Here is a 21,821-nt window from a genome sequence, read left to right on the forward strand (position 1 = left end):
TCCAGCAAAGCCATCTAGTATGACCTGCACATTTCCCAGAGTCACTACCTTTGATAGCAGCAGCTCAATGATTGCATTGGCTAGTTGCATCACAGCAATCCCCACAGTAGATTTGCCCGCTCCAAATTGATTCCTGACTGACCGGTAGCTGTCTGGCGTTGAAAGCTTCCACAGGGCTATTGCCACTCGCTTGTGAACTCTGAGGGCTGCTCTCATCTTGGTATTCTTGGCTTGAGGGCAGGGGAAACCAAGTCACAAAGTTCCATAAAAGTGCCCTTACGCATATGAAAGTTTCGCAGCCATTGGGAATTATCCCAAACCTGCAACACTATGCAGTCCCACTACTCTGTGCTTGTTTCCCGAGCCCAGAATCGGCATTCCATGGCATGAGCCTGCCCCAGTAACACCATGATCTCCAAATTGCTGGGGACCGTGGTTTTAGAGAAATCTGTGTTCATGTCCTCATCACCGCACTGCCGTCGCCTCCTTGCCTGGTTTTTCAGGTGTTGGTTCTGCATAAACTGCACGATAATGCGCGAAGTGTTTACAATGGTCATAACTGCTGCAGTGAGCTGAACGGGCTCCATGCTTGCTGTGCTATGGCGTCTGCTCGGGCAATCCAGGGAAAAGGGCACAAAATGATTGTCTGCCGTTGCTCTGACGGAGGGAGGGGCGACTGACAACATGGCTTACAGGGTTGACTTACAGGGAATTAAAATCAATAAAGGAGATGGCTTTGCATCAAGGAGAAACAGAATGACCCCCTCCAGGATAGAACTCAAAACCCTAGGTTTAGCAGGCTGTTGATTTCACAGAGGGAGGGAGGGAGGAGAAAATGAATACAAAACAAATCTGGTCTATTTCTTGTTTTGATCTACTTCATCTATCTTTATACATCTTGCTGGCAGCAGACGGTGCAGTATGACTGCTGGCCATTGTCGTCTTCTGGCTGCTCATTAGAAGACGGTGCAGTAGGACTGCCGGCAGGACTGAATCACCATGAGCCAAAACTTAAACGGGAAATGACCTGGCTGAGTCACTCCCATGTTTGCCCAGGAGCCCCCGATCGACGTCACCAAGGTCGGCTAAAAGAGCACCCTGGAGTACAGCGACGATGGCTACCAGTCATACTGCACTGTCTGCTGCCAAAAGGCAATGAGCTACTGCTGTGTAGCAATGCAGTACCGCGTCTGCCAGCACTCAGGAGACATACGGTGAGCTGAGCGGGCTCCATGCTTGCCGTGGTATGGCATCTGCATGGGTAACCCAGGAAAAAAGGCGCGAAACGATTGTCTGCCGTTGCTTTCATGGAGGGAGGGAGGGAAGGGGAGGCCTGACGATATGTACCGAGAACCACCTGTGACAATGTTTTTGCCCCATCAGGCATTGGCATTTCTACCCAGATTTCAAATGGGTGGTGGAGACTGCGGGAACTGTGGGATAGCTACCCACAGTGCAACGCTCCGGAAGTTGATGGTTGCCTCGGTACTGTGGATGCACTCTGCCAACTAAATGCACTTAGAGCATTTGTGTGGGGACACACACAATCGACTGTATAAAAATGCTTTCTACAAAACCGACTTCTATAAATTCGACCTAATTTCGTAGTGTAGACATGGCCTGAGGAAGCCCCACATTCAGAATATCCCATAGCCCAGTGGTTAGAGCACTCACCTAAGAGATGGTAGTTCCCTGTTCAAATCCCCTTTCTCCTTCAGGTGGAGGTGGGCTTTAGCCAAGGGTCTCCCACATCCTAGGGGAGTACCCTAACCACTCTCCTCCTCCTTACTAACAACATAGGTGCTGCTGCCAAGAGAGGATTTACAGTTCAGAATCCCAAACAGAGCTAGGTGCCTCCCTACAGCCTGGATTTAGGCACCTACCTCTGAGACTTGGTGGGATTTAGCACAACCCATCTCAATGGCATCTCCCATTGGCTAGCTTAGGCTGCTCCCCACATAGTGTGCTGGCTTTTGTGAGTTGCAGTCCAAGGTTCCTGTCTCTTCCCGTTTATTGTAGGGGAGCTTGGACGCCTACCTCAGGCTTTGTGAATCTGTTCAGTGTCACCACGCCAAATTCCTTTTGTGCATTCAGGTCTCTGCAATTTGCTTCAATTTGGATTGGGATCTAGATTTCAACAGTCCAAGTGCAAGCGTGTTCAAATCCTGGCTTTTGTTTCAGTCCATTAAAGCAGTTCACAACCTTTTAACTAAGATGACGCACCATTTTGTCTTTTTTTGCAATCTATCATTATACATATGCACCGTCTGCCCCAGCACCAAAACCCTAATCCTGGCCTGGTGCAGAAGGGCAGCCCTGGGCGTGGGAGGGTCGGGGGATGGAGTGTGAACCCAACCCCACACACCTTACAGCAGCAGCTCCTGTCCCCTCGGGGCCAAACCTGAGTGGCACTGCAAGTCCATGTCCCAGGCTGCAATGTCTGGAACAGGGATCCAGCCCCAGCCCCGCTGGGCAGGAGCTTGTGTGTGGGTTGAGTGTGGGGTGGGCTCATTCTCCACCCCCTCCTCCTCACCCACCTAGGCCCTTCCCTCGGCACCAGAACAGAAGTATATGCTTGCCTAGGCCAGTACCTAGTAATGGACTAATTGGCCCTGCACATGGCAAACAATCTAGAGCTCTCCAGTGACCTACTGGTGTTTGGAAAACAGTGTGTTAGAGAAATAAGGGGCCAGATTCACTTACACCAGTATAAATCAGGAGTAACTCAGCCCATTCTAATGTGCATATTTCCTCAGTACCCCCTGAGGACAGCTTTCAAATGGAAGCCCCTGTAGCTGAAGAAAGAGGATCAAATCACTATGTTACATAACAGCTGTCCATTCCCCCCCCCCTTGAGTTTGCTTGAAAGCATTTATCTGAGCATTGACCTGTGCTATTGTAGCAGAATATTTTTGGGGTGGGTGGGAAGTTGATTGCTCAGTGCAATAGGGATGTTTAAAAAGCACAGGGATCAGTTTGTCATCTGTCTAAAAGAATTCTTATTATAGAATCATATGCTTGTTTGAAACTTGGAACGTGCATTGTCCCGGCACACAAAAGCCCCTGGGAAATGCTCCAAGCGAGTTTCAGAATGACATACATTCCTGCCCTGCTTTAATGGGAGGTCTCTCTCCTTTCAGTTTGAAATAGAAATTCAGAGGATTTCAGAAGCGTATGAGGGCCTGGTCAAGACCACCACTAAGAGAGAGTCTCTGGACAAGGCTATGAGAAACAAGCTTGAAGGAGAAATTAGGAGACTTCACGATTTCAACAGGGATCTCCGTGGTATGTTGAGTTTTTTTACACATTTTTTCACTCTAAGTGACATGCTGCATCATTCCTCAATTATCAAGCTCCTAATCACCAGCCTCAGGCTTTAGACAAACCGATTTTCATGTGTTTTAGATAAACCTCTTTAGAAATCAAGTTCTGTTTGTTGGTAAAGGATAAAAATGCTCTCATTTTCCAAGTTACAAACAAGTACCCCACCAAACTACATGAGACAACTTCAAGCATTGGATTTTTGTTCAATCCTTAAAACACCAGTTTAACCTGAAGACCAAAATTATAAACTCTGCAGTAAACCTCTAAAGGTTATTCTTCCCAGTCTGCAAATCTAATCTGTCTATAATGAGCTCTACAGCAAAGTATGTAATATAATGTAATATATAATATAAAATATAAGTCTCAAATAGTACTGCCGATTAATTGCAGTTAACTCACATGATTAACTCAAACAATTAATCACAATTTAAAAAATTTATCGCGATTAATCACAGTTTTAATTGCACTGCTAAACAATAGACTACAATTGAAATTTATTAAATATTTTTGGATGTTTTTCTACATTTTCAAATATATTGATTTCAACTACAACACAGAATACAAAGTGTACAGTGCTCACTTTATATTATTATTTTTATTACAAATATATTTGCAATGTAAAAATAATAAACAAAGGAAATAGTATTTTTCAATTCACCTCATACAAGTACCATAATGCAGTCTTTTTATTGTGAAAGTGCAACTTACAAGTGTAGACTTTTTTTGTTACATAACTGCACTCAAAAACAAAACAATGTAAAACTTCAGCGCCTACAAATTCACAGTCATCCTTCTTGTTCACCAATTGCTAAGACAAACAAGTTTGTTTACATTTACAGGAGATAAAGCTGCTGTCTTCTTATTTACAATGTTACCTGAAATTGAGAACAGGTGTTTGCATGGCACTTTTGTAGCTGGCATTGTAAGATATTTACATGCCAGATACGCTAAATATTTGTATGCCCCTTCATACTTCGGCCACCATTCCAGAAGACATGCTTCCATGCTGATGACGCTTGTTAAAAAAGTAATGTGTTAATTAAATTTGTGACTGAACTCCTTGAGGGAGAATAGTATGTCTCCTGCTCAGTTTTACCCTCATTCTGCCATGTATTTCATATGATAGCAGTCTTGGATGATGACCTAGCACATGTTGTTCGTTTTAAGAACTTTTTCACTGCAGATTTGACAAAATGCAAAGAAGGTACGAATGTGAGTTTTCTAAAGATATCTACAGCAGTGGACCCAAGGTTTAAGAATCTGAAGTGCCTTCCAAAATCTGAGAGGAATGAGGTGTGAACCATGCTTTCAGAAGTCTTAAGTAGCAACACTCCAATGCAGAAACTACAGAACCCAAACCACCAAAAAAGAAAATCAACCTTCTACTGGTGGCATCTGACTCAGATGATGAAAGTGAACATGCGTTGGTCCGCTCTGCTTTGGATCGTTATCGAGCAGAACCCTTCATCAGCATGGAGGCATGTCCTCTGGAATGGTGGTAGAAGCATGAAAGGACATATGAATCTTTAGAGCATCTGGCGCGTAAATATCTTGCAATGCTGGCTACAACAGTACCATGCGAACTCCTGTTCTCACTTTCAGGTGACATTGTAAACAAGAAGCGGGCAGCATTATCTCCCGTAAATGTAAACAAACTTGTTTGTCTGAGTGACTGGCTGAACAAGTAGGACTGAATGGACTTGTAGGCTCTAAAGTTTTACATTGTTTTATTTTAGAATGCAGGATTTTTTGTACATAATTCTACATTTTAAGTTCAACTTTCATGATAAAGAGATTGCTCTACAGTACTTGTATGAGGTGAATTGAAAAATACTATTTGTTTTGTTTTTTACAGTGCAAATATTTGTAATGAAAAATAAATATAAAGTGAGCACTGTACACTTTGTATTCTGTGTTGTAATTGAAATCAATATATTTGAAAATGTAGAAAACATCAAAAAAATTTAAATAAATGGTATTCTATTATTGTTTAACAGTGTGATTAATTGCGATTTATTTTTTTAATCACTTGACAGCCCTAGTCTCAAATGCATTACAAACATGTAAAAGCCAAATTTTCAAAGAGCTTCTCATTGAATAGGCAACATTTGTAGACACCCTTTTTGCGAGTGCAAATGGATGTGCACGTCATTTAATTGTGTGCCTAACTATCCACTGCGTGTGCACAGATTCCTCTTTGTGCGCTTGTCCAATGGAGGCCCTTTAAAAATGGAGTCATGATTTTACTCAGCACAGCTGGAGGTTGGTCACCATTTTACAGATGGAGAAATGGAAGTGAAGAGGCAATAAGGTTAGAGCCAATGGAGCAATGGGGTGCAGGGAGGTAGAATGAGTAGTGCCTGAGTGGTGGAGAAGGGTATCACATGTCTCTCTCTGTAGGGGAATCACAGTTCAAAGCAGCACTGTTGCTCCTCTGGTACTAGCTGCTGGTCAGGAGTGAGGCTATCCCCTTTGTGGTGTACAGCACTACCACCCACAGCAGGATTGCCCTTGCACTTGCAGAGTGAGGTTCACCCTTGTACAGAGGGCTGGCACAATGCTTAGCACCATTTCATTGCCCTATCATCCTCCAAGTAGTTCTTATTTGGGACTAAAGCATAGGCCTTGTGCTGGCCCTCAGCCTGGAGCTGAATTTCACCTGGAGACCACAAGCAGCTACATTAGAGTACTCTGTACCGTGATCGACAGTGCTGCAGGCATTCAGGTCTCCTATTTCCTGTACTGTTAATTTCAGCCTTTCATCTCCTGAAGCTTGACAAATTCAAACAAGAAATAAGGGGCACTCTTTAACATTGAGGGCAATTAACCATTGGGAACACATTATCCAGTGATATAGTGGATTCTTCTTCACTTGACAGCTTTAAATTAAGTCTTTCTCAAAGAGATGCTCTAGCTCAGTGTTTCTCAATGACAGGTCCGTGGACCGGTGACAGTCCCTGAGATCTCCCAGACACAGTTTAGGAAGGCAACAAACTGGTCCCAGGTTTCAAAAAGGTTGAGAAAGACTGCTCTAGCTCAACCACAAGTCATTGGGCTTGAGACAGGAATCACTGGGTGAAACTCTGTGGCCTGTGTTATGCAGGCAGTCCAACTTGATGATCTAATGTTGCTTCTGGTTTTCAAATCTATGAAGGCCTGAACTCTGCCAACCAGTAAACATCTTCTTAGCAACCAGAAACTAAAAGATGAATCTTCTGAAGGAGTCCAGGGCTCATCCCTCACTGTTTGATATATACCTCAGCCTCTTTCATTTTTATGTCTCCCTTTTGAGCTTCTATTTATACCATGCTGCTGGCATGCATTTTCTTGGTTGTTGGCCTATAATTTTATATACATGTATTTATACTTAAAGTATTTCCTGTTTATGTGCAGACCGACTGGAGACTGCCAATAGGCAGCTGGCCAGCAGAGAATTTGATGGGCATGAAGATAAGGCAACAGAGGGCTTTTATGCCTCTCAGAGTGAGTACTACATTCATCTCTTCTGAAGATATGGTTTTTAACTGGAGTGGAGGAGGGAGCTTAGTCATCATTTTTGATTGCCTTTGTGCTTAGGTTTTACTTAGCAAATTCGTTGTGTAACATTATTGCAGCTACCAGACTAGGTTCTGTAGCCTGTTGTTTCTCTGTGCACCAGAGCCATGTAACAGGAGTTAACGGTACACACAAATTAGATCATTTTGATTAAATATTTACTTTAAAATGTTGTTTGCAGGGGTAGTCCCAGAACACACACATCTCAGAGAAGCCAAATTCTTCTCTCAGCTGGGATAGGTTCAGAGTAACCTCCACTGACTTCATTGGAATGACTCAGGATAGACACTAATGTGAATGAGAGCAGAATTTGGCCCCTTCTTTGAAGAAGGGAACTGGAGGGACAGCAGTCATACACTTCTTGTGACATCCCAGGCATTTCCCCAGAGGTTTAGGCTTATTTATTGGTGGAATGCTGTGCTGTTCCAAAACAGAACAAAACCAAATGAGAAATTTCCCACAAAAAAAAAATTCTGGAAAAAAAATAGTTTTGGGTCAATCAAAAAGTTTTGTTTCAATAAAATCACAACATTTCATTCTGATTTTGACCTTTTAAAAAATTAATCTAAAAACAACTAATTTTCTTTAAAAAAAATAGTCATATTGAAATGGAAAATGAAAACATTCCATTCTGAATATTTTGAAATGGGACGTTTTGATGTTATCAAAATATTTTGTTTCTTTTATTTCTGAACAAAATTTTGTCAAAATCTACATATTTTCTGAAATGTTTCTGTTTCTACAAAACCAGAGTTTTTTGTCAAAACTCCATTTTGATTAAAAATTTCCAGCCAGCTGTATCAAAGAAGCTTCAATGGGAGCTCAGGGTTGAAAACCTCCCTGGTGTTATGCAGCACCTTGTCGGATTTGATCCAATTGAAGCAAATGTCTGGAATGTGACTTAATCTTCATTTTCTGGTGTGTGTTGATGGTTTCCTTAAATGACAGCATGTGACTATATAGCATTGACTGCATAATAACATATGCAGGAGGTGAGATCTCAGGTTGCACAGACAGCCTTAATTTAGTCAGTGGATGATTCACTTTGCAACTGTAGCTGTCTTCTAGCATTGTTTTTTTTAATATGGAATTTCCTACATTTTAAAAAAAGGAGAAATAGGGAAACAAAGAAATTCTACCATGTGCTACTATTTGCTAGCAACACTAGAATGTGCTGCATTGCACAGCTTGTGCAATCAATGAGGCAGGAGCCTCATTCCGTGCCCACCTGTCTATAATGTATTGACTTTTTCTTTCTTGTACAGTGCTTAATAAATACTAAATAGTTCTAGAGGTTTCAGAAATGTTCTTCTACAAGTAGATGCAGCCATGTATTCCACATCAGTATGTGTGCTCCCAGTGCATCGGAGCCTGAGAATTTTGCCTCATAGTACCCGTAGCACTCGCGCTTCGTGGTTGTAGCCCCTCCCCCGGTTATATGAGGTATAGTTTGCTCTCACTGCCTGGGGCTGGAGTCGGAGCTCTGTGTGGTTTTCACCTCACAATCCCTTCTCAGTTACTGAGAGTTTTTTCTCTCTATAGTTATATAGTTAAACCCTACTCAGTGTTAGTGTTAGTTAGCAAGTTAGTGTAGTTAGTTGCCGTGGGTGATGCCCTCCCAAGATTCAAACGCTGCCTGTCGTGTTCAAGGGCGATCCCCTTTAGTGATCCCCACATGAGGTGCTTGCTCTGTGTGGGCAAGGGTCACGCCAAGGAGTGGTGTTAGATTTGTTAATCATTCACAGAAAGGACTCAGGTGGATAGAGACCGTCGTGTGAAGCAGCACCTCCTTGAGCAGGCCATGAGGCCAGTTTCAGCACAGAGGCCCAAGTTGGATCGGCGGTCGCTCTCAGATTCAGTGAGTGACGCCGCTCTGTGTTGCAGGGCTGGCATCTCTCCAAAGAGATGAAGAAGCTGTTCAGCCTCCTGGAGTGCGCCAAGGAAAAAGTCTCATGGAGACTCTTCTTCTTTTAAGAGGAGTATGGACTGGTGCTACTGCCTGCACATGGGATGGAGCAGGCCCTTCAGACTGCTCCCCAGTACTGCGTAGAGGTATGGGGAGCCCATAGCAGTGACTAGGATTGCTAACTTTGGTTGGACATATTCCTGGAGGTTTCAGCAGATGACATAATCTTTAATTAAAGATTAATCTTTAATCCCTGGAGGCCCCAGGACAATCCTGGAGGGTTGGCACCCCTACTAGTGACTCTAGTTCCAGCTCTGGAACATCCATGGAGTCTGGTACCAATGACAGTGATGCCAGCACTGGGTGTTTACACACTGACAGTATGCCAGGCAGCTGCAGATCTACTCTGCCTATCAGTTCTGGGTTTCCCACTCATCCAGGACTTCGCTGGGGTTATGGCATCCATGACATTGTTGACACCGTCTAGGCTTGTCTCAGTACCTTGGGGTCCGTGGACAACACAGCCTGATTTCCACCTGCCACAGACTGCAGAATTGAGGCCAGTGCTGGGCCTGGCACTGAGAACCTCCTCTGCACTGGTGCACTCCTTGGCACTGACATTGTCTTGACAGCAGATCCTATCTTCCATCTCAGAACCATCTGCTGCATCAGCACCGCTGCTGACGTTAGTACCAATACCGCTCCTGGCACCAGATGTAACTATGATGTATTTGGTGTTGGCTGTGCCAGTTCCATCAGCCGCACTAATACTTCTTTCCTACTAGGTAGCAGGTGAATCAGACCATCTCCTGCACCATCAGGGGCTCCATCACTGTTCCTGGAGACCTAGGGCTCCTCAGGATTCAGATTGGGATCTTTTTTATGCTCTCCCTCACCCGATTGATGCCGAGAAGAGCACTGGTACCGAGACAGAGGCCCCGACCCAGAGTCTCCTGGCCACCAGTGCCCTACCCGTATTCCCAATGACCTCCTTGGAATCTGTGGGATGGTCCTCAGTGTCAAAAGTCACATTCCTCACCCTGTTCCAGAGCAAGACCTGATGGGGTACGTCGGTGGCGGTGGTATTCCACTGTGAGTTCAGACATCGGTTGAGCTTCCCTTCTCAGAGTTGTCCCGTCCAGATCTGACAGTTCAGGGCAGGACCCATCTCTAGTGGAACTGCTGCTTCATCATCGTCCCTTGATGATTTGAGGGTACCAGGCTCCTCTTCTCCATCAGTGCCTGAGGACTTCAAGGCTGACCAGGACCTTCTGCAGTGTGTGGCTGCTACCTTGGGCATCCAGGCAGCGTTCCTGCAGGAGAATACTCACAAACTACTGGATATTCTTCAGCCGTCTTCCATGGGAGGGTAGCCTATTGACCTATTAATGATGCACTCCTGGAGTCTGCAAACATTCTTTGGAGTACTCCGGCTTCAGTGTCACCTGCAGCAAAGCATTCAGAGAAACACTATTTTGTACCTACGCAGGGTTTTGAGGGCTTCTATTCCCTAATTCCCTGGTTGTGACTGCAGGAAATGATGGGGCTTGGCAGGGCAGGTGTAAGTCTGCGCCCAAAGACAAGGAATCCAAGAGGATGGATTTAATGGGTAAAAAAATGTATACCTCCTCTTCCCTGCAAATGTGTATTGCGAACCAGCAGCCATTGCTATCCAAGTACAATTTTATTAATTGGACAGCTAAGTCTAAATTTGTACACCAGTTACCTGAAGCCTCCAGGGACGAATTTTGAGCATTGGGAGCTGATTTCTATTTGGTGGCCAATACATCCTTGCAGTCAGCTTTGGACATGGCAGGTACATTGGCCAGAGTTACGGCCTCAGCGGTAACCATGAGAAGGGTGTCGTGGCTGCAAAATTCAGGCATTGCTCCAGATGTGCTGCAGACTATTGAGGATGTGCCTTACAAAGGTCGAGTGCTTTTTCCGGAAAAGACTGCTGAAACCTTGCTCTCATTTAGACTCAAGAACCACCCTATGCTCTCTTGGGATATATACTCAGGCAGCGGGGAGATGTCATTTTGACAGTCAGTGGCAGCATCAACTGTACCACTTGCAACTGTCCCCCAAGGCAACAAGACTACCCCAGAGAGGATCATAGATCCCAGGAGCAGAGGCTGTCAGGTCTGGGGTTTGGCCAGCTGACTCATCCACAGCATCTACCAAATGCCTGTTTTAATTTGTATGTCCAGGGCAGTGATCCAGTCATGATCACTATATCCCCATCCCCCCTGTTTGGGGACAGGCTGTCTTGTTTTCATGATGTTTGGGACTCGATTACCACTGACTGCTGGGTCCTAAGCACCATCAGATCAGGTTATGCCATCCAGTTCTTTTCCATCCCTCCTTTCCACCTTCCTACCCCATCTCTCTTCAGGGAGCCCACTCACTTGACATTGCTCCTTGAGCAGGTTCAGTCTCTACTAGCTTTGAGAGCTGTAGAGGAAGTCCCTGTACAGAACCAGGGCCCAGGGTTTTATTCACAGTACTTTCTGGTTCCCAAAACCAAAAGAGGGATGAGACTGATTCTTGATCTCTGCAACCTCAACAAATATGTCAGATATGTGAGATTTTGGATGGTCACCCTATCAACTATCCTTCCTGCATTAAATCAGAACAACTCTGGACCGTTAGGATGCTTATTTTCACATGACAGTTCTTCCAAGCCACAGACGGTTTCTCCAGTTTGTTGTGGCACACCGACATTATCAGTATACCATACTCCCTCTAGTCTGGCCTCTGCTCCCCCAGTTTTTACCAAATGGATGGTTGTAGTGACAGTATAACACAGGAAAGGGGGAAGTTCATATCTTCCCATAACTACATGATTGGTTACTGAGGGGCAAGTCCAGTGAAGTAGTTCTCTCTCATGTACGCTCCACACTTTGCTGACTTGATTGTCTGGGTCTCATTCTCAACAGAGACAAGTCAACATTGGTCCCCACTCAAAAAATTGAGTTCATTGGGGCCTTAATAGATTCTACAAGTTCGAGAGCACTTCTGCCGACAGATCGTTTTCAGACGATTTGTCATCTGTATCTGGAGCTGCACTTTCAGCCTTTAACTACAGCTCGAGCGTGCCTAAAGCTGTTGGGTCACATGGCTGCTTGCCAAGTTGCATCTTCGCCCTCTCCAAATTTGGCTGCGGACAATTTTATCATCCAACTCATCACCCCTTAGACAGATTGATTTGGCTCCCTCCTCTCCTTATGGTGGTGGACAGTTGAGGGCAATATATGCCAGGGTGTTCCCTTCACCTGGTCTCACCAGCCAGGACTGTTGTCACCGATGCCTCCTTGATAGGCTGGGGAGCACATCTGGAGTCACTGAGAGTTCAGGGTCTGTAGTCAGAATGAGAAGCTACATTTTATGTCAGCATTCCGGAACTTCAGTCCATTTACAACACATATCACGCCCTTAGAGATTGCATCGTGGCTCAGTGGTTCACATTCTTACAGACAACACCACCGTGATGTATTATGTGAACAGAAAGGAGAAGCACACTTGAGTGCTGTGTCAGGAACCAATCAGGGCATGGCAGTTTTGCACTGGAGAGAACATTACTCCAGTGGTTAATCACTTACCTGGGGCCCAGAATCAACTCACAGATCACCTCAGCTGGAATTTCTTCCGGAGTCACAAGTGGTCTCTGAAACCCAGTGTCCTGCAATCCATCTTTGTAATTGGGGCATCACTATGATCTATCTGTTCACTATGAAAGACAATAAGAAATGCCATCTGTTTTGCTCTGAAGGGGGCCTTAGTCTGGGCTCCATGACTGATACCTTTCACCTGGGTTGGGAATCAGCATTCCTGTATGCTTTTCCTCCAATTCCAATTATCCCTCAGGTAATCCTCAAACTCAAGTTGGATCATTCCAAGTTTCAGAGTAGCAGCCGTCTGTAGTCTGTATTCGCAAAAAGAAAAGGAGTACTTGTGGCACTTTAGAGACTAACAAATTTATTTGAGCATAAGCCGATGAAGTGAGCGGTAGCTCACGAAAGCTTATGCTCAAATAAATTTGTTAGTCTCTAAGGTGCCACAAGTACTCTTTTTCTTTTTGATCATTCCAAGGTCATCCTCATTGCTCCAGCATGGACAAGGCAATCTTGGTTCTCCTGGTTTCTGGTGTTATTGATTCGGCCTTTCCATATCTCTTTCTCTTCATCCCAACCTCCTGACCCATCATCACAGTCAGATCTTGCACTCAGCCCTCTATATATCATTGCATGGCTGCTCCATGGTTAAATGAGGAGAAGGAACAATATTCAGAGGCTATTCAACAGGTTTTACCTAATAGTAGGAAACCCTCCACCAGATTGGCCTATTTGGCCAAATGGAAATGTTTATGGGTGTGGTCATCGACTCGCAGGGTTCAACTGATGTTGACTGGGATTCAGAACATCTTGGAGTATTTGTTGCATCTTCATGTCTTTGATGGCAATTCTCTAAAGACAAAATGCCCTTGTGGCCACATCCTAAGTTTTTATCTAAAGTGATATCTCAATTTTACCTGAAACAGGCAGTGTATCTACCTGTTCCAGTGTTCTAACTTAAGCTACATTTAATCCTGGAGAAGCAGAGTCTTCGTTTGTTGGATGTTAAGTGTTGCTTCACCTTTTACCTGGACAGGACTAAACCCTTTATTATTTTGCCTCATCTGTTTGTCTCCTATGCAGATCAGATGAAGGGACAAGCAGTCTCTTTGCAGGCAGTCTCCAGGTGGATATGAATATGAAAAAATGCAAGCTACACCCCTCAAGGGGTGTGAGCTCACTTCACGAGGGTGCAGGCTACAACAATGGTGTTTTGAAGTGGCGTTTCAGTATTGGACATTTACAGGGGTGCTACGTGGTTGTCTGTGCATACGTTTACCACTCATTATGCCATTGCATCTGCTCTGGATGTTGCAGTAAATTTTGGTAGAGCAGTCCTTTAAGCAGACTCTGGGCCCCACCTCCTCCCAGTACTGCTTATGAGTCACCTAAGTGCAATACACAGCTGAATCTACTCAAAGAAGATGAAACGGTTACTTACTATAACTTGAGTTCTTTAAGATGTGATGCAGACGTAGTATTCCACAATCCACCCTCTGTCCCATCAGCTTTGGAGTCTATACTCTTGGCGTTCAGTGTGAAGGAACTGATGGGGGTTTCATAGATTCATAGATACTAAGGTCAGAAGGGACCATTCTGATCATCTAGTCTGACCTCCTGCACAACGCAGGCCACAGAATCTTACCCACCCACTCCTACGAAAAACCTCACCTATGTCTGAGCTATTGAAGTCCTCAAATCGTGGTTTAAAGACTTCAAGGAGCAGAGAATCCTCCCTCAAGTGACCCGTGCCCCATGCTACAGAGGAAGGCGAAAAACCTCCAGGGCCTCTTCCAATCTGCCCTGGAGGAAAATTCCTTCCCGACCCCAAATATGGCGATCAGCTAAACCCTGAGCATATGGGCAAAATTCACCAGCCAGATACGACAGAAAATTCTTTCCTGGGTAACTCAGATCCCATCCATCTAATATCCCATCTCAGGGGATTAGGCCTATTTACCCTGAATATTTAAAGATCAATTACTTACCAAAATCCCATTATCCCATCATACCATCTCCTCCATAAACTTATCGAATAGAATCTTAAAACCAGATAGATCTTTTGCCCCCACTGCTTCCCTTGGAAGGCTATTCCAAAACTTCACTCCTCTGATGGTTAGAAACCTTCATCTAATTTCAAGTCTAAACTTCCTGGTGGCCAGTTTATACCCATTTGTTCTTGTGTCCACATTGGTGCTGAGCTAAAATAATTCCTCTCCCTCTTCTGTATTTATCCCTCTGATATATTTATAGAGAGCAATCATATCTCTCCTCAACCTTCTTTTAGTTAGGCTAAACAAGGCAAGCTCCTTAAGTCTCCTTTCATAAGACAAGTTTTCCATTCCTCGGATCATCCTAGTAGCCCTTCTCTGTACCTGCTCCAGTTTGAATTCATCCTTTTTAAACATGGGAGACCAGAACTGCACACAGTATTCTAGGTGAGGTCTCACCAGTGCCTTGTATAATGGTACTAAAACCTCCTTATCCCTACTGGAAATGCCTCTCCTGATGCATCCCAAAACCGCATTAGCTTTTTTCACAGCCATATCACATTGGCACCTCATAGTCATCCTATGATCAACCAATACTCCAAGGTCCTTCTCCTCTTCTGTTACTTCTAATTGATGTGTCCCCAACTTATAACTAAAATTCTTGTTATTAATCCCCAAATGCATAACCTTACACTTCATCCTTCTCTGAATTGGCAATACCTCCCAGCTTTGTATCATCTGCAAACTTTATTAGCACACTCCCACTTTTTGTGCCAAGGTCAGTAATAAAAAGATTAAATAAGATTGGTCCCAAAACTGATCCCTGAGGAACTCCACTGGTAATCTCCCTCCAGCCTGACAGTTCGTCTTTCAGTAGGACCCATTGCAGTCTCCCCTTTAACCAATTCCTTATCCAACTTTTGATGTTCATATTGATCCCTATCTTTTCCAATTTAACCAATAATTCCCCATGTAGCACGGTATCAAACGCCTTACTGAAATCTAGGTAAATTAGATCCACTGCGTTTCCTTTATCTAAAAAATCTGTTACCTTTTCAAAGAAGGAGATCAGGTTGGTTTGGCACGATCTACCTTTTGTAAAACCATGTTGTATTTTGTCCCATTTACCATTGACTTCAATGTCCTTAACTAATTTCTCCTTCAAAATTTTTTCCAGGACCTTGCATACTACAGATGTCAAACTAACAGGCCTGTAGTTACCCGGATCACTTTTTTTCCCTTTCTTAAAAATAGGAACTATATTAGCAATTCTCCAATCATTCGGTACAACTCCTGAGTTTACAGATTCATTAAAAATTCTTGCTAATGGGCTTGCAATTTCAGGTGCCAATTCCTTTAATATTCTTGGATGAAGGTTATCTGGGCCCCCCGATTTAGTCCCATTAAGCTGTTTGAGTTTTGCTTCTACCTCAGATATGGTAATATCTACCTCCATATCCTCAATCCCATTTGTCATGCTACCATTATCCCTAAGATCCTCTTTAGCCTTATTAAAGACTGAGGCAAAGTATTTGTTTAGATATTGGGCCATGCCTAGATTATCTTTAACCTCCACTCCACCCTCAGTGTTTAGCGGCCCCACTTCTTCTTTCTGAGTTTTCTTCTTATTTATATGGCTATAGAACCTTTTACTATTGGTTTTAATTCCCTTTGCTAGGTCCAACTCTACTCGACTTTTAGCCTGTCTCACTTTATCCCTACATGTTCTGACCTCAATAAGGTAGCTTTCCTTGCTGATCCCTCCCATCTTCCACTCCTTGTAGGCTTTCTGCTTTTTCTTAATCACCTCTCTAAGATGCTTGCTCATCCAGCTTGGTCTACAACTCCTGCCTATGAATTTTTTCCCCTTTCTTGGGATACAGGCTTCTGATAGCTTCTGCAGCTTTGATTTAAAGTAATCCCAGGCCTCCTCTAGCTTTAGATCCATAAATTCTTCAGTCCAATCCACTTCCCTAACTAATTTTCTTAATTTTTGAAAGTCAGCCCTTTTGAAATCAACTCTAGTTGCAGATTTATTTTTGTTAATCCTTCCATTCAGTTTGAACTGAATTAGCTCATGATCACTTGAGCCAAGATTATCCCCTACAACCATTTCTTCTATGAGGTCCTCACTACTCACCAAAATTAAATCTAAAATGGCATCCCCTCTAGTCGGTTCAGCAACTACTTGATGAAGGAATCCATCAGCTATCACATCTAGGAAAATCTGAGCCCTATTTTTATTACTAGCACTGGTCCTCCAATCTATATCTGGGAAGTTAAAGTCTCCCATGATCACGCAGTTTCCATTAGTATTTACTTTATTAAAAACATTAAAAAGGGCTCTATCCATATCCAAATTAGATCCCGGAGGTCTATAGTACATCCCAAGCACTATCATAGGAGAGGCTCTACTAGTTATCTTCCCCAATGTAATTTTTGCCCAGACGGACTCTGTCTCATCCTTTGCATCGCTTCTTATTTCTTTACATTCTACCTCATCATTGATATACAATGCTTCTCCACCACCTTTACCTTTATTTCTGTCTTTCCTAAATAGCACATACCCTTCAATACCTGTAGTCCAGTCATGACTACTATTCCACCATGTTTCTGTTATACCTATAATATCTGGTTTCACTTCCTGCACCAGTAGCTCTAGTTCCTCCATTTTGTTACCTAGGCTCCTCGCATTGGTGTACAAACATCTTAATTTTTGTTGTTTGGCCTCGCTCACATTTTGTACCCTATTAGGCACAGTCATTCTACAGCCAGTATAACCTATTAGACTAGTATCCACACCGCCCTCGCTCCTTATATACATTCTCCTACCCACGGCTGTATCCTTTCTTACTTCGTCTTCTTCCCTCTCAATGCTAAAATCTGGCGTGGAGATTTCCTGGACATCTCCCATCCATCTCCCCCTAATTCCTAGTTTAAAGCTCTCTTTATCAGTTGTGCCAGCCTCGATCCTACAAGTCTATTTCCTTCCCTACTCAGATGAAGTCCATCCCGAGAGCTGTCCTCTGTCCGTGAATGCCTCCCAGTGGCCATACATCCCAAAGCCCTCCTTATAGCACCACTGCCTAAGCCATCTGTTGACAGTCATAATCTTGTCACACCTTTGTTGCCCTTCTCTAGGAACAGGCAGGATTCCACTAAAGATCACCTGAGCCTCAATTTCCTTAAGCATCTTCCCCAGCCTAGAATAGTCTCCCTTAATACTTTCCAGCGAGAATCTAGCCGTATCATTTGTTCCCACATGAAGGATAATTAGGGGATTCTTTCCCGCTCCCTTTAGGATCCTTTTCAACCTCAGGTCTACATCCCGTATCTTAGCACCCGGAAGACAGCACACCCTTCTATTCTCTGGATCAGCTCTAGTTACAGGTCTCTCTATTCTTCTCAATAAAGAGTCCCCCATCACATAGACCTGCCTTTTCCTGGTGACGATGCTATTCTCCAGTCTCTCCCCTGTTCCCTCTGGCTGCAAGTTCTTTCCATTCCTATTTTCCCTTATAATCCTCTTCAACCCATCCTGTATCCTCCTGGGGCTCATATTTGGTGTAGTCTCCCTTGACTCTTCCCCTTTTCCTATAGGACTAGCCTCTCTTCTCCTCTTCCTTACCCTTCCACCTTCAGCAACTACCTGCTGAGCCCCTTCTTCATTTTCCAACTCTGCAAACCTGTTCCTAAACTCTATTTCTCCTTCACTAGCCCGTTTTTTCCTCTGCCTGGTTCTTCTAGTCACATGCTTCCATTGACCACTTTCCTCACCCAGTCTCCCCTCAAAATTCCCCAGCCGTGCTTCCATCTGTAAGTCTGAGCTTTTTCCTTCAGATACCTCATGTCTTTGCTCCTTCATCTGCTCAAACCCCCTCCTAAACTCAACCAGACTTTCCATCTGCATCTCCAAACCTCGGATCTTTTCCTCCATCAGCTCTATCAGACGGCATTTCATGCAGACAAAACTCTTACCAAGTTCCCCCTCCAGGATCATGTACATACCACAGCTTCCACATCCAGTCATCTTCATTGAGTCTTCCACTACAGGAGTCATTCCCACAGCTGCCTCTGTATCCATCATAGCCTTCCCACCTAAGTCCTATTAATCTGGGAAACACAAGCCACACCAAAAAGACCACCCCCCACAGCAAAAACCCCAAAGCCCAAACAAGCACCACAACACAAACTCCCCTTACAAACTGCCACTCAAACTCCCCTGTTTACAGCTCTGTTTGCTAGCTCCTGTGCTACTGCAGCTGTCTCTGATACGGTGGTGCTGCCTCATATAGCCAATGGAGGGGCTATGGCTACAAGGCATGGGTACCACTAGGCAGCATTCTCTGGCACCAGTGCACTGTGTTTGCACACACATAAGTGGAATACACTTTTGTATCACATCTTGAAGAACCACAGTTACAGTAAGTAACCATGTCTTTTTAAAGGACTCTGTGATAGTTTCAGAGTGAGGAAACTGGACTCAATCTGTTGGATATTCCAGAATATTTAGGCTCTGTAATTCCTTAACATTCTAATATTTATGTCTATAATGTAGCCTGTGGGTGTGTACTTGCTACTACATGTTACTAAAAACACTAAACTTTATTTGAACCAGATCACGTCATACATTATACTGCGATTTAAAGCAAATTTTTAAAAAATCCTTTACTAGGACCTTAGCCAATAAGATACCAACCAAAAATATCCCCAACACTGAAGAGCAAATAGTTATTGCACAGATCTTGAATGAGTGGATGTACCATCCTGCTAGCTAAATGAGTGTTTGCTAGGATGCATAGATGTTGTTCTATGACCACAGATTTCAATGTGTTAAAAGAGTGTTTAAGGAGAAGTTACTCTGCAAAGTGACCTTGTATGGGTTTCATATCTTGTCCTTCTCCGTGGCTTCCATATTTCCATATCAAGTTTGCTGAGTTTACAAGTTAAAAGTAAGAGGCAACTCTTCAGTTGGTGTAAATCAGCCTAGCTCCACTGAATTCATTGGAGCAAATGCTGAGATACACCATCTAAGGATTTGGCTTGGGGTTTCCAACTGCCAGCCATGCTAACTCCACCTGGAATTTGAAAATCATGCTGTGTTCTTTCTGGCTTATGCAACATCATCAGTAACAAAGATGCCACAGTGGGAATGTGTATGATAATTTTGTTATAGATGCGCAAAGCAGAAGGCAATCTAGCCCACTCTTCCATAACCATGTTGGCTCTGCATTGTTAACAGATGTCATTAGACCTGTCGATGGTGTTCTGAATACAGAAGCAGGTCTGTTGAATAAGAAGATACCACTTTCACACCGGCCTTGTCTATTCTGGGGACAGTTTCAAGCAAGGATAGATTACACCAATACAATTTTCAGTTTATAATGCCTTTGCCTTTCGATACAAAGGGTCTACACCAGTGCAGCTAAACTGATGGCTGGGCAACTGATGGTTAAAATCGCCAGTGTAGCCAAAGCTGTAGTCACTTTTCTGACTACAACTATGCTTCAAAATAGTTTTATTGACACATAACCAGAAGTAATGATGTAACCGCATGCTGTGCTCTCAGTGTATCACAGATAACAATTATAAACAAATATAGCACTTTGAGATCACATCACACAAATTGGCGTGGATGCTTGGAGTGTCTACTAGTCTAGGCCAGAGAGCCAAATGTGACAAATATGATGTAAAGCTTTTCCAATAATAGAAAAAGAGGGGGTACAGAATTTACGAACTGAGCCATCTTTATTTATATTTTGTGAGCAGCTATTGTCTGCAGAATAGATTAGCTTGATATGAGAATATTGGTTGAGTACTCCACTATTGAGATCCACAAGGAATTTCCCTTTCTCCAGATGTAATGAAAATCCCTTTGCAGTCCAGGTTTAGCATCCCTTTGCAGTCCAGGTTTAGTCATTTATAAGTCCTTTCTGAGAAGCAGAATACAACTTGGCTTGCACTCTGTTGCAAGCAAGGTCTGGTGTTTTGTGGGCCCCTTCTGTACACTCTGTTACATCTTTTGGTAGGAGCTTCAGCCAGAAGACTGCAAGCTCTTTGCAAATTTGTGGCTAAATTGCAGCCTGAGTGCACTCAGTACAGCTTCATTCATATGTGTCTGTATGTATTGAGATCTACAGAATTAAAAGAGACAGGTCGTGGTGATTGAGGATAGCCACTGGGGTTCCATAGGCTATCAGAGCTAAGTTCCTATCATCTATGCCCCTCATTTTGATGACATCTGAGCACCTCACCATCTTCAATGGGTCTATCTTCATAACATCCACGGAAGGTGGGGGCATTTTGTTATTCCAGTTTTACAGCTAGGAAACTGAGGCACAGAGCAACTCAATGACTTGTCCTACGTCACACAGGAAGTCTGTGACAGAGACAGGAATTGAACCCTGATCTCCCAAGTCCCTGGCAAGCACCCTTACCACTGGACCATACTTTCTCTTGTTTTTTCAAATCAGATTAAGGGCCAAATTCTGCTCTAGGTCACACTTGCTATCCCACTGATAGCCCCAGTGTATAACCCGAAACAGAATGTGGCCAGAACAACTGTCATTCTGAATCAGAGTCATTTACTTCAGGGTGTTCTTGCAATTCCGTCTATTTTTTAGCTAATGTGTTATTTAATTCTGGATTATTGCTCTTTATTTATAGCTGTTAATTCCAGAGATGCTGTGCAGAGACCTTGCCTTTCTCAAATGTGAATTCCTGTAGTCATTTAGTCTTTTTTCAGTCTTGCAGTCCCTACCATGTGTAGTTCTCCGATGAGCTTTGTCATTAGCACACCATCAGTAATTGAAATTGTAGAGGGAATTTAGGAGGGTAGATTGTAATGACTACTGATGGAATTTGGCCAGGACGCAAGGGTTAGGACTGCAGCTCTTGTGTAATGGTACCTGATTTTCAACATATCAGAGGCCAGGACTGTGCACATACAGTTTCACTCCTGTTGTGTATCTATAATCACTGTAATTGTGTGTGCAAATGTGGGAATTTCACTCAGCCCTTCCCAGCTGTGAGGTGAAGGGATGAATGTGAACAGAGGTTAAGCCATAGAAACAGGGGTGGATTAACAGAAAATGGGGCCAGACTCAACAAAACTTTGCTGCCCCACCTCAAAAAATCACCCTTTTGCTGCATAGATTCCTGCTCTTTCTCCACCCCAATGGGCTCCCTCATATTACCCTCTCAGCCACCCTACATAAACTCTTGATGTCCAGTTTGGTCCTCACTTGCCCTCCCATTAGGAGTCACATCTGTGTCAGTGAAGGCAGAAATAAACACTTTATTCCTCCATGGCACTTTGCTACATCAGGCCACTCAGACTGCTGGACTTCTGGATCCAGAGACCCTGCCTTAGTCTTATCCTATTGGGATCAGTGCCTACAAGTTCAGAGTGAGACATGCAGTCTGGACAGC

The 21,821-nt window shown here is 43.7% G+C and overlaps 1 protein-coding gene across 7 annotated transcripts in view; it reads left to right on the forward strand.

The window, feature by feature from the left end:
* The window catches only part of AMOTL1 (angiomotin like 1), a 144,368-nt gene that overhangs the window by 81,454 nt on the left and 41,093 nt on the right, over positions 1–21,821 (forward strand). For all 7 annotated transcript variants that reach the window (XM_038386955.2, XM_043504172.1, XM_038386960.2 and 4 more), the window contains 2 exons: positions 3,141–3,285; positions 6,718–6,807. In XM_038386955.2, coding sequence (XP_038242883.1) covers positions 3,141–3,285; positions 6,718–6,807 — 235 coding nt within the window. The remainder of the gene's footprint in view (positions 1–3,140; positions 3,286–6,717; positions 6,808–21,821) is intronic.

This window comes from Dermochelys coriacea, chromosome 1 (assembly GCF_009764565.3).
Source record: "Dermochelys coriacea isolate rDerCor1 chromosome 1, rDerCor1.pri.v4, whole genome shotgun sequence".
NCBI lineage: Eukaryota > Metazoa > Chordata > Testudines > Dermochelyidae > Dermochelys > Dermochelys coriacea.